Source organism: Wasmannia auropunctata, unplaced genomic scaffold (genome assembly GCF_000956235.1).
Source record: "Wasmannia auropunctata unplaced genomic scaffold, wasmannia.A_1.0 LD336038.1, whole genome shotgun sequence".
Classification (NCBI taxonomy): Eukaryota; Metazoa; Arthropoda; class Insecta; order Hymenoptera; family Formicidae; genus Wasmannia; species Wasmannia auropunctata.
In genome coordinates, this window is record NW_012026852.1 from 1,836,197 (window position 1) to 1,857,246 (window position 21,050).

At 40.7% G+C, this 21,050-nt stretch overlaps 1 protein-coding gene across 2 annotated transcripts in view; it reads left to right on the forward strand.

The window, feature by feature from the left end:
- The window catches only part of LOC105452091 (phosphatase and actin regulator 1-like), a 122,390-nt gene that overhangs the window by 94,963 nt on the left and 6,377 nt on the right, over positions 1 to 21,050 (forward strand). Inside the window, exon 4 of one of the 2 annotated variants that reach the window (XM_011692941.1) lies at positions 2,978 to 3,087. The exons of the other annotated variant lie outside the window; for it this stretch is intronic. Within the exon in view, the coding sequence (XP_011691243.1) occupies positions 2,978 to 3,024 (47 nt within the window). The 3' untranslated portion in view covers positions 3,025 to 3,087. Of the gene's footprint in view, positions 1 to 2,977; positions 3,088 to 21,050 lie in introns of those variants that run through there. 2 annotated transcript variants of the gene reach the window in all.

Here is a 21,050-nt window from a genome sequence, read left to right on the forward strand (position 1 = left end):
TCTTTCTCTCTCTCTCTCTTTTGTAAGAACACAAGCCGCGTTAGTCTCCTGCAGCTTCTACCAGCATGAAGAAGCGACGGCTGCTATACTTTGTTCGACGATTCGGAAATCGCGATTTGCGCTAATCGTTTGTACCGGCTTTTAATTATAATTAAATACGTTAGCACACTGGGACTTCGAATGACGAGCTCGGTGAGTGAGGTTGCCTCCAATTAGCGGCATACGTCGGTAATATAAAGCACTAACGTCGCAGATCGACACCGTATTCCATCGCTGATTATCAGCCCGGTGGGCAGGCCTTCGATCGGTGATCACCGCGCGCTTTAATACTCTCCGGCGGCCACTTAGCAGCCGGCAGTCCGGTTACTTTGTAGCAGTCGAATCAACGGCTACAAAACCGGCGACTAACGATCTCGTCGCTCGGTTTAGCGAATAAACTATCGCGGAAACGGCTGTCGGGCATAGCGGCGGCGGCCGTTAAAAACCGGCGAAGTTGATAATTCGATTTAAATATAAGCGCGCGGGCAGCCGGCGGTTTTTAATTTTTCCCGCCGGTTCTGCGGACTGCGCAGGATGATTTTTTTTATGACCGCCGTCGCAGCGGAACTGCGATTTCATTTAATTCACTCGTTTGGGATCCGGACTCTATAGCGAGTCATTAGTGCGTGAGTTAACGTCGGAGTTTACAGTTTGGCGCAACGCAGCAACACGCGGCGTGCTCTCTCTCTCTCTCTCTCTCTCTTTCTCTCTCATCTCTATACGTGTCAGGTATTATAGTTTGAGCGCGTGTAAGTCGCACGCGAAGCGTTACGATATAAAATACCCTAAAGCTCCTTCTTTCTCAAAGTCTTCGACAAGATGACGAAGACTGCGACGACAGTGTCGCGGAACGACAGTACGATGAAATTGCACTAGTGGAGACAGTTTTGGGAGATCGAAAAACTGTTTTAAAGTCGCTTTATCCGGTTTTGCTCGAGGAAAGAATTTTCTTCCTACAACGTAAAATTGCAATCTTGAAAATTTTCCCAGACGCGACATACGCTCGTGGAGCAAATGTTCGTCGGAGCAACGACGTTCTTCAAGGCTTCTCCCCGGAGTCGTCTGTGCGCATTTCGCGTAAATATATTTTGTTTTTCCTTTGTAAGAAGAGGGCTCGGATAAACGATGGCGGGGCGGCGGTGTGAAATGGGTGGCGCGGAATGAGAGATGGTGGCGAATGTATCATTCATCCCGTCCGTCTGGGCGAAAGTCTGCTTCGCTCAGGAACAGAATGTCGGGGCCGCACGGCTGGAATTCTTCAGGCACACCGGTGAAATGTTCCCGGCCCATTGTAATCTTTCACCGTGCGGCCGGAAGAGTTCTCTCTCACGCGAGATCGGTAATGCCCTCCTCCCTCGTTATCTCGGATCTGTAATAACTGCCGATTGCACTCCGCTCCTTCTCGGATATTTCTGCAGGGAATGTCTCGTATATTTTAACCGCGATGAATGGCGCGAACTTCGGCACTCTGAGAGATCTCCCGAGGAAGACTCGGAACTTCCCCGATTCGAAGCGGGGGCGACTAACCCGGCTGACTTTTGTCAACTTCGCGAGAAGTTTTAGCGACGACTCCAGAAGACTGATGTCGTGACACCGAGAATTTTGTTCTCTTCTTGTATTCGCAAAGGCGCCCTGAGTTTATTTGGCACCGGTATCGCGTTGTCACTGAAACGAATATTTTACGAACTTTATTCGGCAAAATTTTTAGAAACGTGCATGCATACAGAGGAGTGCATTTAAAAGTGCATTAAACAAATTGATTGAAAAATTTATTAGATGATAAATTTGTAATTTCTTTTAGGTATGGCTTAATATTTGAAAATTAATCATGAGCTCTCCTCGTTCTTGTGCTGAATTGTAACTGGGTTTATAATTTAAATGAAATAATACAAACAAGTAGATTAATCTAACTTGTACATTTCTAGTTCTATTAAATTTTAACAGAATTATTATAACCTCGAGATATACATACTGTATTAATAATTGTAATAAAAAAAAGAGAAAGAGATAAATATCATAATTTATATATTATATTATACTTTTGCTGAATTCTAATAGAATAATTTTCGAACGAAACACATTAACTCTAAAATCAAGATACCAACTGGCATGAAAGCAATCGAAGCTTAGAGCAACGGAGCAACAAACGCCATTCTCCACTTTAGTGAAATAGTTGCATTTCTCCGCTATTACGTTTCTGGCAAGCTTAATTTGAATAAAACCCACACACACCGAGTCTGGACGACGTCGAATAATTTACGTTTCGCGCGGATCGTTGCCGGCAGATTTACACCCGGCGGCGCGAGGGTTAAGAACCCCTTGGATTACATCGTTTCTTCGACATGCGCCATCGGCGCGATAAACTTAGCGGTTTTGCGCGCGCGTTGGTACATAGACGGAAAATTGGAAATCGATATGTCGAGTCTATGTGTGCACGGTATAGCACCGCACACGTCTCGCGCCGTATCTCGCGTATGGATCAGCTATAAACATGCTTGCACGCGCGCGTCGTCCAGGCGCGAGGCGCGATCGCTTTGAAAACGACCACCACGTCGTGGGAGTGCCGGAGTCTCGACCACTTGTCGTTAAAATATAAAGAGCCGTGTAGGTGATCGTGACGATAACATTATTCCCCATCCGCCGCGCGCGTGTCATATTTGCGTGTGACACGTCATCGATGTGACGACAAAGTCGCTCAGACGGTGATCCTCGCCGTGTTGGATCAATGATCATCGATCGAACGTGTTTTCCTCCCGAAATACGTCGCGATAATTCTTTCGTCACGGGAATTTCGTAGCTTATACTGAAGTGCTTTCGATTTTCATTTATGACCGATGATGAATTTTATTGTGAGCAGAATTTGTAAGACTTTTTTTAATTTTAAGTGTAAGCAATTAACGCAGTTTCTAAAATCATTTTCAATTTTTCTTTGTTTCAGGTATGTATTATAACCAGTTACGAGAGTGTCCTGTAAATCTTCGTTGATCTCAGAGGAGCATTGTAAGTTTACTCTAGAAAAATATGTAATATTTTAATAGTTACTTGTCTCAACGCCGAACACTGAATGCCGAACACTGAATTTTTAAATTTTTCAATATGAATGCAGCAAATTTTTTCTTTTCAATATTCATATTACTGTCGCGAGTAAAGGTTCATTTTTTATTTTTGCAATGACAGTCGTAAAATCTCGAATATAAATCGAGAATATAAATCTCGATAAAAAAGAGGATCGAAAATTCGATGAAAAGCAATAATTAATTAAAGCTTAATCTTTAAATTGTTAAATATTGTCATACTTTTTTGTCTTTGAAAGCGTTATTGTTGTAATTCGCGGAGATTCGCTCTCCACCATACAAGAAACTATTATCTTAGATATCTTGGACATCCGAACTTGCGCGAAAGTGCTTCCCTTCGACTCTCCGGCGGTCTGTCTACGCGTAGCATTTATCGCCCTTAATTGTGGCTTTCCTAATTGAGAGTTTAATGTCGCTCGGAAAGGTGCATTTGTGCCGCGATAGTCTTTGATCTCGGCTTCGTACACACTCGAATTTGTCCCTCTCTTATACAGATATCTCTGTCGTTATTAACTCCCGCGACGACTTCATGCTCGCGTGCTCCGTCAAGCGAAGACGATTCCCCGCCGTTTGCGGAAATAGTTTTATGTCACCCCTCGTAATTTTCAGGAAACTCTTCTCCCGATAGTTCGCGATTCTCCACGCCTTCCAGTCGCGATATTTTTCCTGGCTCGATATTTCTAACATAAGTTTCATTTCTGTATTGCCATTTCGTTAAGTATATGTTTGAAATCTAATAGAGAGAATTGAACATAAATAACTGAACGTTCTATTAATTCATATGATAGCCACAGGCTATAATTTACAAGAGGAACAGGATATAATCGCAGGTCGAACTGTCGCGGAATGAAACATATTGTCTCATAGTGCGCATTCAACCCGGCGTTGACGGGAGACAAGGGAATATCGAGCGGCTCGCGCGCAGTAGCATACATGTTAATCTATTCAATTCGTGGCGAAAATCAACGGTTATCTGGCTGTCATCGTATCTTGTATGATATTTTGATGAGGCCGCGGATCGTGAATTCCGCACGAGGTTAACGAGATAACTTGCAATTAATTTCTCAGCTCGGAGATATCCGCGAATATCCGCGGAGCTCTTTAAATACCCACCCAGCATAAGTAGGTCATTTGAATTAGACCTATGCGATAAAGAGGAAGTACTTAAAATGGAAAGATCAAACCAATCATCTTTACTAGATAAACCTTTTGACGTAGTATGAGATAAAAATCTCATACTTTCGTACAAGTTTAATCAATATCGTATAAATTCTAGAAAAAAAAGTTGATTTTCTCTGTCGGAAAGCAATCCTCACGCTCTTCTTTTACGATACTTAAAAGGTTTAGTGTAATCAAGCGATTTACGATAAAACCTAATACTGAAGAGAAAACTTCGTTTAAATTCTCTCGAAAGCGCCTGTTTACACTGTTAAATTTATAATGTCCCAAATTATACCAATTTAAGTCATTTTTAATTTTTCTCATAGGTCGCCACTGCTGCTACTCAATATGTTAATTTATAATTATAATTGCAAAACGATGAATTTAAACAATTTATAACTAAAAAAAATGTATTAAATTTGACTCAAATTTAGTTTACAAATTTTTACATGCATACATTTATATGAACGTTGTTTATTTTGAAGCAATTCAACTACAGAAATGGGTTGATTAGATGTGGTTATTTTTTTAACCACATGTTTCAATAATACATACATTTTTACATGAAAGTTAAAAGTAACAAAATATCATTTAATTTAAAAAAATGATTTACATTTGTGCCTTTGATATTTAACAATGTACGATTTTGGTTTTTCTGGCGAACTTTTTTTTGTAAGAATGCATTCCTAGATTAACAATTTTTTGTTTAATTTGAGAATAAGACAAATTGGCGTAAGCAGTGGCAGCGTTAGAAAACTTATCGCTGCATTCGCGGTACGATTCTCGGAGTATCGAGCTCGTCGGTCAGGCACCTTCGAGGGCTCGCGCGCCAGGTGCATAGTCGTGGATAGATGTACGGACGTACCCGGTGGTGGTAGGTCGGTATAATCGACGGTGGTTGCAGCTGCAGCAGGAGAGGGCTAGCACACGGGGTGGAGAGCCAGCCGCCGCCGCCGCCGGCCCGTCGAGGGGGTCGAGCTCACCCGCGTTGGGGGGAAGCCAGCGCGCAAAGGTGGCGTCGGCGTCGCGACGCCCGGAGAGAGTCAGTCACCAGCCGACCTTTACGCGCCGCGTAACTTTACTCCCGATCCTGGTGAAGCGCGTCGCGGCAGTGTGCTGTCTGACCGTTGGTTGTCGTGGAGTTAAAAAAAAAACCGCGAGACCCCTCCGCGTGTTCGCGTTCGCTGGCTTTCGCGGCCGTCGCTGCTGTCGAGTCCCTTATGCGAAACGAGTCGCTCCTATCGTATCGTTGAGATGTGCATCGAGAGATCGACGCCGAGCACGTATCGCGCCATGCTGGCTCGTGCACTCGTGGTGCACTCCGAGAAGTGATACGTCCGACGACGTCGGCCTTGCCCTCTCGCTCCGAACTCGCTCTCCTCTCTCAGGAGAAGCGGGCTCGCGGTAGTTCACGGCGTTCAGTGCTGAACTGACGACGAGTGAGTCCGTAGACGGGATTCGCGAAGCCGAATCTCTCACGTCTCTCGCGCGTAATTACCGCGTGTTTCGGGTCACGTACGTGCAACGTAAATTCCCTACGAGACTCTTTGACCTTTTCTCGCTCCCATTCTCCGCGTCATCCGGCGGACTCTCGAAAACTCGCGCGCGGGGATTTCCACTCTCTCTCCCTCCCCGCGGTAGGCGAGGAGGTAAAAAGACGCAAAGAGCACACGCGGTGTCGTCTAGCCGAAAGCCCGAAGTGGGTCACGTAACTTTTTCCCTCGAAAGTCGCGGGTGCAGCAATGACGCCTGCACACTCGCGCTCGCTGGTTCTCGCGAATACTGGTTTTCGCCGGATGCCTTGAACTCGGATTTCTGAGGATATCTCCCGCGGAAGAGTGTCTTGACCGAGCGCCATGCGTCGACCCGGGTATCCGCGTGACCCGGCGACCTAACGTAGCAGTGTAGCTGAGGTCACTGAGTACCCCGCCCGGATACTATCGTCGGCGAATTCCTCGTTCCTTTCGAATCTTGCCTCTTTCCGCGGTTAGCGATTTCGTGTAGGAAACAATCGGGACGTTTGTCGAAATCCTTGACGAGGGAAAAATATTCGCAGAGGAACTACGAATGTCATGTAACTTCTTTCGTTGTTGGCGATCGTCTTTTCTGTACGCAATTGGAATAATTCAAATCTCATAGAAAGTATTAAAGAAGTATATCAAAGAGAAATGTATGTAGAATGAACTTGTAAATTTATATCCGCGTGCAGATCTTTTCCTTCAACGTTTGTTTGATAGGCAAACGTTTTCGCAGCGTCAAGTTACACGATAGCGCGTTGTTTTACAATATGTTACGACCCTCGTTTATTATCTGACCTGTGATATTTCATCCCTCGTACAGAGCGTGCGCTCGGACAGATTCGCGTTTCTTATCGCCGTTTGGTCATCGTCGCTGCATCCCGTTGATAAGCCACTGTTTACGTTGCACGGACGTTCTCCGAGCACGTGCTGAAATATCGAGCACACAAAACGGCAGGGCGTTTCCGCGATCGTCGTTCGCGTTTTTTTTTCTTTTACGTCAAAAATGCAGCATTAATGTGTTAATCATCTTAATCATTGAATCATAGTGTGCCATTTGGACCAACAACCCTACATTGACAACATCTGCAAAGAATATCGAATGAAACTTCAGTCTTTATAATTCATAATTGTATTAAATAACAACGTATTGAATATAATAACGTAACGGACAAACAATATTAATGCAAATGAAAGTCACATTATTAATTTGGTAAAAATCTGTTTATTAATTAAGCACGAATTTTGGATGAGTCATTCATTATCCGGATGCGGATAATATTATCGTAATAATTACGAGATATTTCGCCGTTGCAACGTTCACATCCGACAATGCTGTCTGCTGTAATGTAGCCGATCAATAGGGATCGATAGATTGATATCCTTTTCGCGTGCGGAACACACTCGCGATTGCTCACACGATTACGTCGCTGTGCCTACGTGCCTGACGTGCGAACACACATCCGCGAAATTTAATCTCCGCGTCGTCCCGCCGAGAGTGCACCGATCGGGCGCTGATTTCCCCGCGATCCTCGATCGTGCGAGGATGCGCCGACGTGCAGCGTGGACGGGGACGCGTGCTGCCGGGAGGCGTGCGACCACGACGACGACGGCGACAACGGCAACGAACAGCCAGTAATCGGTGCCTCAGAGTCCGGTGACCTCTCTCGACCAATCGCAGTTCGGCGGAGTGTGATGTTTGATGCTGCAGTGGTGTTTTATGCGGCGACGACGAAAAGGTGTGCATCCTATATCCACACATTCGCCGTGTGTAGTATACGGTTTAATCGAGACGCTAGTACGCTCTGTTAATCTAATTTTATTGACGCTGCCTGGACTGCGGATGTGGTTGCAGCATTGCCGGCTAAATCCTCCTCGTTCTTCCCCCTCGTTGCTCCCCCGCGGTAGTACCATCCCTCCTATCCATCCGCGTTCGCAGCCGGGAATCTCCCGCGATTTCCGATTCGCAATTTTCGCTTCGTACTTGTGCATGAATGCAACTGTTAGAGACAATGCGATATGCGAAAGAACGCTTTCTTGTGATAGGTAGATATTAATGCGATTCATCTTTGGTATAATTTGATTTTTTTTGTTGAACAATGCTTATTTATATTGATCTATCTATGTAACGTATGTGTATCTATCTCTTCTTTTATTGTTTTGAAACGTCTGCTTCGTTAATATATGATTTAGGGAGATTTACGATAAATTTATACGGACAGGGTTGAACAATGGACGTTTCGCGACGTTCAACAATTCGCGTTCATGAATCGACGATGTAGAGACAATGAGCCGTATTAATTAGTACGACCGTGCGGGATAAACCCGTGAGAAGCATTTAATCGTCAATTTAGGCTCGGCGGAGAGTATCGTTGAGTGGAAGGCTCGATCGATTCCAAGTGGAGAAAGAGAGAGAGAGAGAGAGAGAAGGAGAGAGAGAGAGAGAGAGAGAGCTTTCTGAACGGCCGAGAGGAGGAGCCGCGGCGACGGGCCGACTTGCTGGAGCCCGGGATACTTCATCTCTCGTGGGTGAAGCGAGAGTCGAGAGAACGACCGGGATGATCCAGCCTATGGCTCTGAATGGCTCCATTTAGTCTAACGGGTAGTCTATGAAACCGGGATGACCGGGAGTCGCCGTCGAGTCTATTCACTAAACAGCGACCTTGTCCCTGCGACGCCTCGTCCTATTATCAGATCGTAAGCGCAATGTACCATTCGCGATGTATCTTAGCGCTCAAGTCGTTACGCCGGGCGAGTCCTTGATCGCGAAATTATCGTGCGATCTAACGTGCGACACGCGGTTCGCCAACGCGTTTATACGCTCGGATTAGCGTGCGATGCAATATGGCGCTCTCGCGGTTATCGATCTGAATATTCTAATTTGAATTACGTTCCTGTATGACACGCTCGCTTGTGCACATAGAGTTTGAGTGGTAATATCGGAAAGTTGCGGAGCACAATATCAAAAGACGCGGTAGATTATATATTCTTTGAATTTAGTTTTAATTACCTTTTACGCATCTTCGAAACGAATAAAGTAAATTAAATGAAATAAATTAGATACGTATACGTTTGAATGTATGTAGGAATTGAATTAAATAAAAAGTATCCATTTGTTGTAAACGAATTGTATAAGATAGATACAGATAATCTTAAAAAAAAAAGCAGTAATGAGTTAAAAGGTGAAGTCATATTCATTTTCAGCATTGCGTTAATTAGTATTTAAATGTGTGACTCATACGATGTGCGTGACCGGCGTCATAAACAAGAAATGTAAGCACTTGTGCGCACAAGAAATTTTATCTAAACTATTTCATGTAGCATGTGCCGACATGAAATTTTATTGTTTTGACGCCATAAATGTGATAATTTTTATTTTTCCGTCGGCAGGATCTCTTTTTCTCTCGTATTTTCGTTAAAAATTTCGGAAATTTGCGCTACAACGCCGGTACACCGTCATTTATTTATTTTTCTCTTTTATTTATTATATAGTTGGATTGAAAGGTATTCACTCTAATTTGATTGAATTACAGACATTAAAAATATTGAATTATCAGATTATAACGTTATTTTAATTCACGTCTTTGTTAATTTTACTGATTAATTTCGACTATAATAATTTATTCGCGTTTCATCAATTTTCTCTTCTTCTACGTCGCTACATTTTCATGCACGCCAGGGGTTATACGCGATTCAGTGGCGTGACCTAATTTTGCAATCAATGCTTTCAAGATCTAAGGGTCTGTAAATGGAGTTTCGCGCATCCCTTTCTACCGGTGTCACTAAAATAATCGTGTGTCGAACCTCTTTATTAAAATTTTGTAACAGGATTGTTGCATGTCCTAAAATATACGCATATAAAGGATACACTGTATCGTCCAATATTTCACGTCATTTATCGAACTTTCTGAATCTATAGTAAATGTAATATTCAATTTTTGCAGAAAAATTAAGCGTAGATTATTTGCATTTTTTTAATTGCAAAGAAAGATATTGATGAGTTTTATCAATATTGATATCGGCAATAAATTCATAGAAATTGATGACATTTTTAATTTCAATTTTTATTTTTTTTTTTTAGATTGCAACTTTATAAATTGCTGTATAAATTAGCAATTTGTTTTTATGTAACAAGGTTTTTTGCGCGTTTCACCGTTTATTCAGTTTGCCTCAAGTCTTTCGTGTTCTCAATCTAGTAAATATAGATTAGAATAACCATTTCGATAATCGATGTGGTAAATGCGCTATAATTATTCCGCATAGCGGACTCGGAAGAGACCTTTGTTTCGCGCATCTCCCTGAAAGCGACGCTTTATGCTATACTTGGTGAGAAAGACTTTCGAGATTATCGGCGTTCTCATGAAGATGCTTTCGAAGCTACGCATTGTTCTTGAGTACCGATACAAAGTACCTTTGCTGAGAAGATAATTGCACTGAAGTAGACAGTTGATGTCGTAATAGAGACACATTATTGAAATGTAACGAAATCGTTCGAGTTTCTATGAATTATGACGAGAGAGTGCAAAATGTTGTTATAACTTTATCATACATAAATTATGAGTATTAGAAGTAGAAGGAATAGCTCAATTTTAAGTATTAATAATAAAATATAATAATAATTCTTTAATAACCTCGAAGTAGAAACGAAATATTGTTGCTAAATTAAATCGTGAATTAAAAGTGAATTGGTTATTGATTCAATGTTACGGTTCAATGTTATTAAATGCATGAAATGTAAAAAGTACTTTCTTAATCGGAAAAATTTTATTTATATTTTATTTCTTGATTTCAATGAAAGCAGTTATATCTATCGTTTTTTAAAATGCAAGATATAATATTAACAAATGCAAGATATAATATTAACAATGCAAGATATAATATAATTAGTGTTAAATTATTGAATGCCGATAAAAACTTGACAAATAAAGGCAATTATTGCAGTGACATGCAGTTTAAAAAAAATAGAATTGAAATTATAAAATAAAGAAATGCGACATTGATCATCCTGAATTATTGCCGGTGTCGATCACCGGCAGAAAATCAATTTTGATTTGTGTTTACAAGTGTTCTTCTTACACAGTGGAGTTTACGTGGAGTTATATTACCTGTAATTTTGTCTATGCAGATAATAATATTTGTACTCATCCACGTGCGAAATGAGAAGGAACACTGGCATTGTTCAACAATGGTACAACCAAGCGTTGAACGGATTACGCATGAAGCTCTTGCCCCTCGTAATAGACACATTCACGTGAATGCCTTTGCGGCACGTATGATATCTCAGGAATTTTAGTTGGCGAAATAGTCTCCTTCTCCCTCGTCCCCCCGCTCGAATATTTCCCCGAGTTCTGTCGGATTGTCGGACGTATTGTTTCGCTGCAGGTTACACAATAATTGTTACATCGCGCGGGTACATATGTCGATAATCAATCTTGGAACAGCATTAACTAACTTTGGATTGGCGATTCGCTCCGATTGGCTGTCGCCGGATTCTGTTCCCGTTTCAACGGGAGAAGGGAAATTGAGTTAGTCAGAATTAGACAGCTCGAACACATTGATTCAATTTGATTGCAGCAGGGGAAAAATAATTGATTAATTTCACATCTGCTACAATTGATTTTTGCACTTTTCAAAAAGAAAGTTTTTCATTTCGTCTTTATATATAATCTGAATTGATTTCGAGTTTCGAAGTCTCACGCGAGAACACGGTTTCGGTGAAATTGTTTAGAAATTCAGTAGGAGATCGTTAGAATCGTGAAGCGTGTCTCTCCCTCGAGAAATCGACGACGATCGTTTTTCGGATGGAAGAGCAACTTCCTTTCTTTCGTTTCCCGTCTCGTCGATGGCGTGTGCCCGGTATGCATGTACCTGGTCGACCTGTTGTCGAAGGCCAAGCACAAAGCGGTCGCGCCGTCGCCATTTCCGGGTCAAAGTTCAACGAACGTACTCCGCGTCCCGTACCGCGACGTTCGTAGCGCGGCGCGGGGGTGGCTGGCCGTACATACGTGTGTATACGCAAATGCATATATATGTACGTAGCGAGGCAAAGGAACACACACGCACGTTTCACCGGCGGGTCCGCGTCCGTATGCAAATCTCAGAATAGATCAAAGGATTGTCTCTAATGTGCATCGTGTCGACTTTTGTGGTATACATAAAGCCAACGTGTTTCGCGTCTCACTTATAATGCCATCCTCTCGCGTGAAGATTTGATTTTTCACTAGATCCTTTTATGTCGTGTTAAATTAATAATTGCGTGACACATTCGAACTTACCTTTTCTTGTAATTTTAAAATATTTTTTATGGAGTGGCATATAATCGAGGGAGTTATTAAAAGTTGTATCGCACGTACACGTGGCTTTAATGTGTAATCGTTTTTTTACGTATGAAGATAGCATGCAGTCACGCACATGTAAAGAAAGTATTTTTATATCTAGCAGGACAAAATAATGAAAGTCCGTGCTAACGTCTGGATATTTTTGCAAAATATTTCGACGCGTAATGAAGGTTAATGGCCGATTAGTTTTGCATCCTTGAAGGATGCTCGGCGTGCGTCATGAACCTTACGTCATCGGCCAGGGTGTAGGTAGGTCGGCGAACTGCGACCCGGATTCGATGGATGGATGGATTCCACGCATTATCTAACGACCGCGAGGCAATTCGGTATTCATCGATCCGGAACGCGTAGCGAGCTATCGGCTTGATTCCTTGCGCAAGCTTTATAACGTGCAGTGTAACTCGGTATAAAATTTAAGCGCGCGGCATTTCAGTCCCCTCCCCCTTCTCCCTCCCCCCCTTCTCCTTCTCTCGGTGAACTTTGCCATAAAAGTCCGTAAAAGGCCGGAAGAGCACATATTTCGCCAACTATATCTCTGCATCTGTGTAGTTTCAATTTATTTTTATTCTTCTGCTTTCCGGAGCCAACTTTTCATTTTTACAATTTTTCACAGCTTTGGTTTCTTGTCAAAGAATTTATAAATATATAATTCGCCGTAAAATTAAAAAAAAAGTCCAGAGTCCAGAGATACTAAAATATGCAATGGAATTAATCTAACCCAGAGAGAAAGAACTGAATTCATATTTTAAAATCAATATAGCTTGAGAAGTACTGTAAGGTATTGAAAGACTTCGAAAAGGAAAGTTAACTTGCAAGCGTTTGCAAAATCGAGCAAATTTACCGATGAAAAAAAAAGAATGATACATTCTTTGTCGTTCAATTCAGTACGAGTACACTTTAAAAATAAGGTGAAAATTGAGCGTTGCGCCAGCGAGTTAATTAGTACTTGCATTTTACACGGAAGCAATCGCTTCTATTGAATCAATCGGAGGTTGGAAGGAATGAAGAATCGAGTGGCGCCTCGCTGACCAGCTTTACTAGCGAGGCGAATGAAAGGAAGGCGGTATCTCTTCGCACTGTCCGTTATTTCCGTGCTTTTCCCCGCCTGCATTCAATGTCAGTTAACCGGTTATTTCCGAGCGAGGCAACAATGAATAGCGACCCGGCATCGTTCGCGGGCCGCGCGAATCAAACGTGGTTCGTAGCTACGAGAGGTGCACGGATTATGCAGATTCAATTGCAATTTAATCTATAAAAGCCCGGGGTCTGCTGAAACGCTCGGAATCTCGATGCTGGCTTCCGGCTGATTGGTCCCTCTTGAAAGTTTTCTTTGATCGGGACGCTCCGGACGGAACGGAAGTCGAAATTTAGATCATTGAAATTTAGATCGTGAAGATTCCGTGAAACTGAATTCTCGTGATTTATTCTTTCAGAGTGATATGCGTTTAAATTCTTATAAGTTGTGTTAAAGGTCTGTTAAATCGAAAGTAAACGCACAAGTCTTCAGAGAAACATTGAACAATTAATCTTACAGAATTATATATGGGGAAATAGAATTATTTATCCGTTTTGAAGTATGAGGAGAGAGAACACTGTTAATATTAGATATATCCCCGAGTGGTGGTTATATGAAATTAACGAGAGAGAGAGAGAGAGAGAGAGAGAGAGAGAGAGCTCAACGATCCTAAATGGAATATCGTACCGTAAATCATATAATCGAATATTTACTTCACTTTGACTCCTGTGATATTAATGCGCTATAAACGCATATGAAATATTTCATCAAACATATGCCCGGAAATGCCTTTGCATCGATCGATTATATCCACATATATCTATTTCGTCATCCAAGACGATTTATGAATGTTATCCTCCTTGGCCTCGAAGTTTAAACCGATTCATGGGATGATCGATTTTCCCGATTTTAACTTGTAGAAAAGTCAAAGTATCCCAAGGACGTTCTCGACGTCTTACGCCGCTGTTAAATCCAGTAAGTCGTAGTGAGCCGTGGCGTCGCGTTCTCACGATGTAAATCACCGTTTCTTCATCCTTGATTCACCGCCGCGCTGCCTCTCGTAAGGATAAACCCGGCGCATTTCACCCTCGCGTTGCATACCGAGTAGGATTCGGCAGCGAATGGGACCGAGCTGGGTACCGCGGTAATTTATGTTCTTTCCCTTACATTTCCTTTATCCTTTATGTGATACTCTTTACGTCACATAAGTCTTTTATTGCGGTACTTTCATTGCTTTATCAATGTTTGTCTTATTTCTCCATTTATAACGCAATTTTTCTCAACGCCTTTGACTTTAAATGCAACAAGCAATTGAATTGAATAACTGAATTACCTTTATTAAACGTGGGCGATTAAATATGGATATTTGCCCACGCTTATCGTGTATGTTTTTCTTTCTCCGCGAAGTATAAAGATTTTACGTATAACAATTTATTGTCTTTGATATCGTACTGTCACGTAGTTATCGTTAAGCAGTTAAGTATTTTTTTTTTTCGCTTTTATCGTTCTGAACATCAATCTCTTTTTCTCGACAAGGAAGGGACGGGCAGTTGAAACTGGCCGCTCGATCAACGCCGATATTTTATCTGATTCTTTTCCATGTCGATGGAACTTAATAGTTTTTTCACATTCCCCATCCGCAGTGCCCGTAGATTCGTGCATCATCGTTCCCTCCCTAAGGTAGAGGAGCTACAGTGAATATCCCGATCGTTTATCCGCGCAGTTGATCCGCGCTTGCATGAGTCCACATTTATACGTATTTCCTTTCGCGCATGAGCTCTATCGATCGACGCGATGTGCCAATCGTTTTTTTTTTGTAATATTTTATTTTATGTTTTATACGAGAGAAATGCGCGTTTTCTTATCTTATACCGCTGCACTTTGCTAAATTACTTTCAGATACTCCGAATTGTCAAGCTTTTTTTTAAACATTTTTTACACATTTCACACATTATTTTTTAATATTTTTTATCTTATGTTTAGTACGTTTTTCTATAAAGAAAAGTTGCTTATGAGAAATTTATAACTAAAAGGTGGCTTGCTAGATTTTTAGGATTGTCTAATTATTTATTTTGCTGCGAGTATTGCTCATTTACAGTATCGCTTTGCTACAAATTTAATCCGTTATGTTTGTGCTTTCTAACTTTTGTTATATAAAAACAGAAAATCCGGCTTACATAATATTTCGCAGTAAAGCTGCGGCGAGTAAATTTTGCGCGGTATTACTAATACTGAAGCACACAGCTGTCGCATATGTGAAATTTTGGTGCGCCAACATGAATAAAGTAAAAATCACCGATGTGCTAGAAATGTCAGATAAAAAAATATTCTGTAACATCCGGCAAGAAGGTACCGCGACTGGTTTTCATATCGATCTAACACGTTAATGTAGAAGCATAATATACAAGATTTATTTGAAATATGATAGTTCATAAGAACTACGAGAACGAAGTTTGTGAATTAATGGAATTTTTTCAAAATTTTCATTTAAAATTTCGTGTATTTTTTAAATTGCATTTTAATAGCATCTCGCATCTATTCTTTCACTACTCATTTCGTTCGTTCTTGAATCTTATTGTCAACCTTATTCTCCACTGCAAATTTTATGCTGCAAATTGAGAACCTGGTATATTAACAAAGCAACGGGCATTCCTTTAATTGCGAGTTGCACAAACTGTGTCGTTCTTGCTGCGAGCGTAATTGCAGGAATGAAATTGCATCTGGCTGGCGGTCGTAATGTACTTATGTAAATTTTGTTGACTCGGTCTACGGCGCGAGTACGAAGAAAAATAGAAAATCATGCTGAGATTAACGCGCGACTCGCACTTCGTTAATGAACGCGCGACAGAGTTTTGCCGAAAAGGTGTAAATTAAATTTCGAAATAAATCACGAATATAATTTCGCGTGCTAAATCAGCATCGTTTCTGTGCGGGTGGTCGTGTCGAGAACTTTGCAACTTCGAAAGCGATAGCGCGATGCATGTTAATTTCGAAAACTTATTACGCTGTATATGTAACTTATAATTAGTTAATTCTATGATGATATACGTTTCGAATTGTCACAGGAATAGTTCGCTCGTCCGAACATATATGTAATTGTGATGCTCATATTGTCGGAATGACAATCAAAATCAAACAATTACACAATCCATTTAGTGAGACTGAAGAGATTGCAGATTTATTACCTTTGATCAGATAAAACGTATATTAGAATTTGACATATTTTTCTAATGTTATTCCATTGGAAATGAAAATGAACCTTTTTCGATCAAATGTCCAAGAAAAAAATAAGATAAAATTAATGACTGATATCTAAACTCGATTTTTTTTATCTAAAAGAAAGATGTTGGTTGAGCGAAAACGAAAGAATTATTAACCATGTTTATTTCAAAGACGATTTGGTGAAACTTCGTTTCTTCTTTTCATCGATCCCTGGATCTAATTCGAATTGTATCTCGATAGAAGAACGGACGATTTATTTACGAATTATCGTACGAACTTGTGCCATTACCGCGAAATTGTATCATCGAAAATGCCGATTAATCTTAACGCGTTTAGTAAAAACTGATTATATATATTAACCAGTGCAAACCAATTATACGATGAAATTGCGTGCTTGCAGTATCGTATACAGACAATTGCGTTATTAAGCAAATTACACTGATTGGATTTTGCATCAAAAACATTATCAAAATGTATACTCTAATTAATGCTGTTTCTATTCATTACTTCTCTCTTTCTGTAATATTATTATGTGATATTTTATCGCGATTATAACATTCTTCTATCATTTTAATATATGACAGTAATAGTCGTAATTTAATTATAGGTAAAATCAAATCTGTTTTGTGTACCGCTATGAAATCTGTAAACATATTTAGACGGCTGTTAATTCTCTGCAACGCGTCTTTAGGAAAGCCCTATTTATGAAGAAAAAATAGTACAATGTAAAACGTGTACTGCAGTTCGTTGGTTTCGAATAAATTCATATCATGTCACGAAATGAAAATCTGCGAGCAGCGGATATCGCTTTTGCATCGCTTGTATTTGTCCCCGGTTATCGATTTCCCTCGCATAAAGTTCGTAACTGGAGAAGCACTTCTTAAATTCTACGTTCTTATATTTAAAATCCAATAAAATTCCTAATTGGGTCGCAATAACGCAATATAATACCGTCTGCCGTTCTGACCTGGAACCGCAAATAGAAGGTATTTTCCGCTCTATAATCGCGATGTGATTTTAGAGAGCACGCGTTTTATCGAATAAAATATTACTGAAATAAATATAATTGTACGCTTACGTACGCGTACGTACGCGTACGTACGCGATCATCTGTTCGTTATTGGATAAATTCCTCAATTTTCTCGCAACTTTGAATTGGATTTTTTTGGTGACAAAAGCATTTTGTTTGTTCAAGATACATAAAATTGATACGAAAAAATTTATTATTACAAATTTATTTAATTTATTTTTGCCAAAACGCGTGCAGGAAATTAATGCAGGCAATTGCTGTTGAACTATCTGTAAAATTTTTTTACGCCAAACTTTACATAAATTTCATGAAGTATATAAACTTTTTTATAATTACTTCATATTTTTTTCTTTTCTCTCCCGTATTTATTAACTGACTGAATTGGACAGCAAAATAATTTCAATGTAGGCATCACGCATGCAACTCTTTCAGAATCGAGTTACATTAATTTTCTAGTGGCAGCGACATGTCTGAAGGGCGCGCAGTAGTGAATGTCCGCGTCTAGTCAGACCCGACGGTCGTCGACGTTAGTATAGCGGTGTAGAACCTTCGCGTGCAACCTCGCATCGCAATCTTCCCGTCTGCCAAGGAAATGGTTTCCTGCTTTTCGCATGTGTGCGCCCAAATTGCACATCTACTCTTCGCGATCCGACCGTGGCTTATCGGTCTGCCGTTTTGGCATATAGACAAAACACTGTGAAAAATTCCCGAATACTCGACAGCGTCGGGAATATTTTCTCTCCTCTCCCGATATACCGACAATTCGTTTTAAATTCAAATTTGACATTGTTTGGCCAGCTGTACGTTCTCTTACCATTGGCACGTGACAATTAGCAATGCAGAAAGCGAATGATTGGTGGCGAAATTCGATCTCATGCAATTTGTCGTCGCGTGCTTATGAAACAATATCCACTAATTTAGCGAAAACGTACTGACATGCCGAATTTCCATATGGTACTTGAATTGTTATTGGTCCGCGCTTGGAAAATCACCGGGATCGAAATGCGTGTATAAACTACACGGGATTAATTAACGCCATGTAAACGAGGTAGGCCATCGGGCCAATGGTCACGTATTTACCGAGCTCGCATCCGCGACACAACCCCGATCCCGTTTCCCATCCGGCACGTATCGCATCAATCCCTCTCTTCCTCCTTCCCCCCCCCCTCTCTTTGTGGACACACCGTCGCAGGTCCCGCTAATGTGTCGTGACGAACAATTGCGAGCAAGAATGGCCGGCGACGATAGAGATAATTAGTATAGCCGAGTGATCCGCGGCAGAACGCGAAACTCACGTTTTTACGCTTAATCCCTGCAGCGACGCGGCGCGCGGCGGTGGCATCCACGCTGCGTTTGCGCGTCTGCGGCTTTTCTCGTAACGAAATGTGAAAATGCGTTATACAGGCATCGTAGCGCTATAGAAAATTTATTTGCGTTTTATTCGTATAGTTTAATCTCCTGGATCATGAATTCTGTCATTTAGCGGAATACGCGTAAAAGAGATACAGATGTTTCTACAGCAGCAATTCCTTTTTCGCATGTAAAAGATGAATCGCTAAATCTTGCATTCGATTCGGAGTCGGTTGCTTCTTACGAATTAATTTTTTTGTGCCTTCTGCCAAAGGTCGTGTTTAATAATGCGAAGAATTATGCAGAGACGACGATCAATGGAAATGTGTACACGTAACAGAGAGAGGCGACGCGGAAATTCGAGCGCCGTATTTATACTCGGCATTGTGACGTTTATGCATACGAAATAAGTGTAATTTACGTCCAACTTTATAATGTATGATTTAATCGGCCATATTTTTCAGGCGGGCAGAAACGTCCGCTACCGCGGCGCAGCGTATTGCGCGCGAGAATATTTATCAATTAATAAAAGCGCGTATACCGCGCGCGTGCGCGCGCGTTCATCTCTCGTTCGATTTGCCGTCGCGTTCGATTCCGTATGGATTAATGATATTAATAAGCGATTCCGTATTTTATCCGTGGAAGCTTATGGTAATATTAATGCGCGCATTAATCATGCTCGAGAGAGACCCGGCGCGGGCGGCCTGAAATCCTGAAAGTCGATGTGTACGGGTGTTGACGCACGTGCAAACCCACGGCATACGTGTGTTACGTTTTGTATAAGCTTTGATGAAGCTGCGAGGAATAAATGCAATCAGAAATAGCAATATTTCAGCTGTTTCACCGGACGGTGGTGTTTTTAACGGATACTGAGCTATGTATAATTACGGATAATGGAGCATGTGGCGCTTTTTAAAACATACGCATCCGTTAATTTCAACCAGAATTATGGTCGGTTTAATATCTCGGTTTAATATCTGTTAAAACTGCCGTTTGGTTCTTTTTATAAAAAAAAAATCGACGTTTAAGGGCCGAGAATCTAGAAAAGAGAGGGAAGAGAGACGAGGAGAATCGGAACTTTAAATCAGAATTACCTAATTCCAGTTGTTGGAGAGTTGACCGAACAAAGTAATTAAACTAGGTAGACGTACTCATGAGCATTTATTATACCTGACAGAAATTTATATTCGCGTCGGAGCAAACTTGCATTTTGCGCGTACGCGGTGCGGCGGTCGCGAATGGTGAACCGCAGTTTTTTCCATTAGGAAACGAGTTATGGGTTGGGACGTACAATCTTCGAGTTGTACGTGAAGAAATCGCAATCTGGACGGCCTAGTTTTTGAGGCTGTTATCTATTACGTTATTGTTATCTGTTTTTTTTTCTTTCGATTTGCACTAGGAGAATGAGCGACGATAAGACTGCATATCGCGAAATTATATTGGGAAACGGTAGGGAATAATTTATCCGCGAGACGAAGATAGACAATCTTATCGTTCACAATTTCACACGCAACGGCGAAACCACGATGGTTATTCGGTTCGAATAGTCGAGCGATGCCTCGACTGATTTCCGGTTGCGAAGGTTCTGACGATCGAGGTGACAGAAACACAATGTCGGCGGAAGGCCGGAAGAAGATGTCAAATATTAAACATAGATGATACAGGATACGAAAATTTATGTTGTCGTTTTGTTTTGATTTATTTTTAATTAAGTGATTAAGTTAATCTTAAAATAAATATCACATAATTATTCAAAACGTCACGAAATTATTATTATTATTTATTTATTTTTTTTGTTATTTTTAAAATACAGAATTATTTTTAGCCTAATACATAATATCGTAATAATATCGTGATGGAAATTCTAATCTGGATACATATTAATTAATTAATTAATTTCTGGTTAGATTTATATATGAATTGATTTGTTATTTAATACGAATTATTAATAGTTCCAAATTAAATTAATTAATGTCTAATGTTGGCCATTGAAAAGATGTACCATGTAATACGAGATAAGTCTTCCTTTGTCGATTCTTCTTCTTCCGTTAGTCCGATATTAAATGTTATCATATATTAGCAAAATAATAGCTATGTGAAGTTGGCTTCCCCACTACTAAAAATAAAAAACGACCATTATCACTCGATTGGTGGTCGTTTGGTAGCATTTGACAGTCCATTCTCGATGATTACATATTATTATTTACAATTTTGACTACCAATCATCGAGAATGGACTACCAAATACTACCAAACGACTATCAATCGAGTGGTGATGGTCATTTTCGAATTTTTAGTAGTGGGG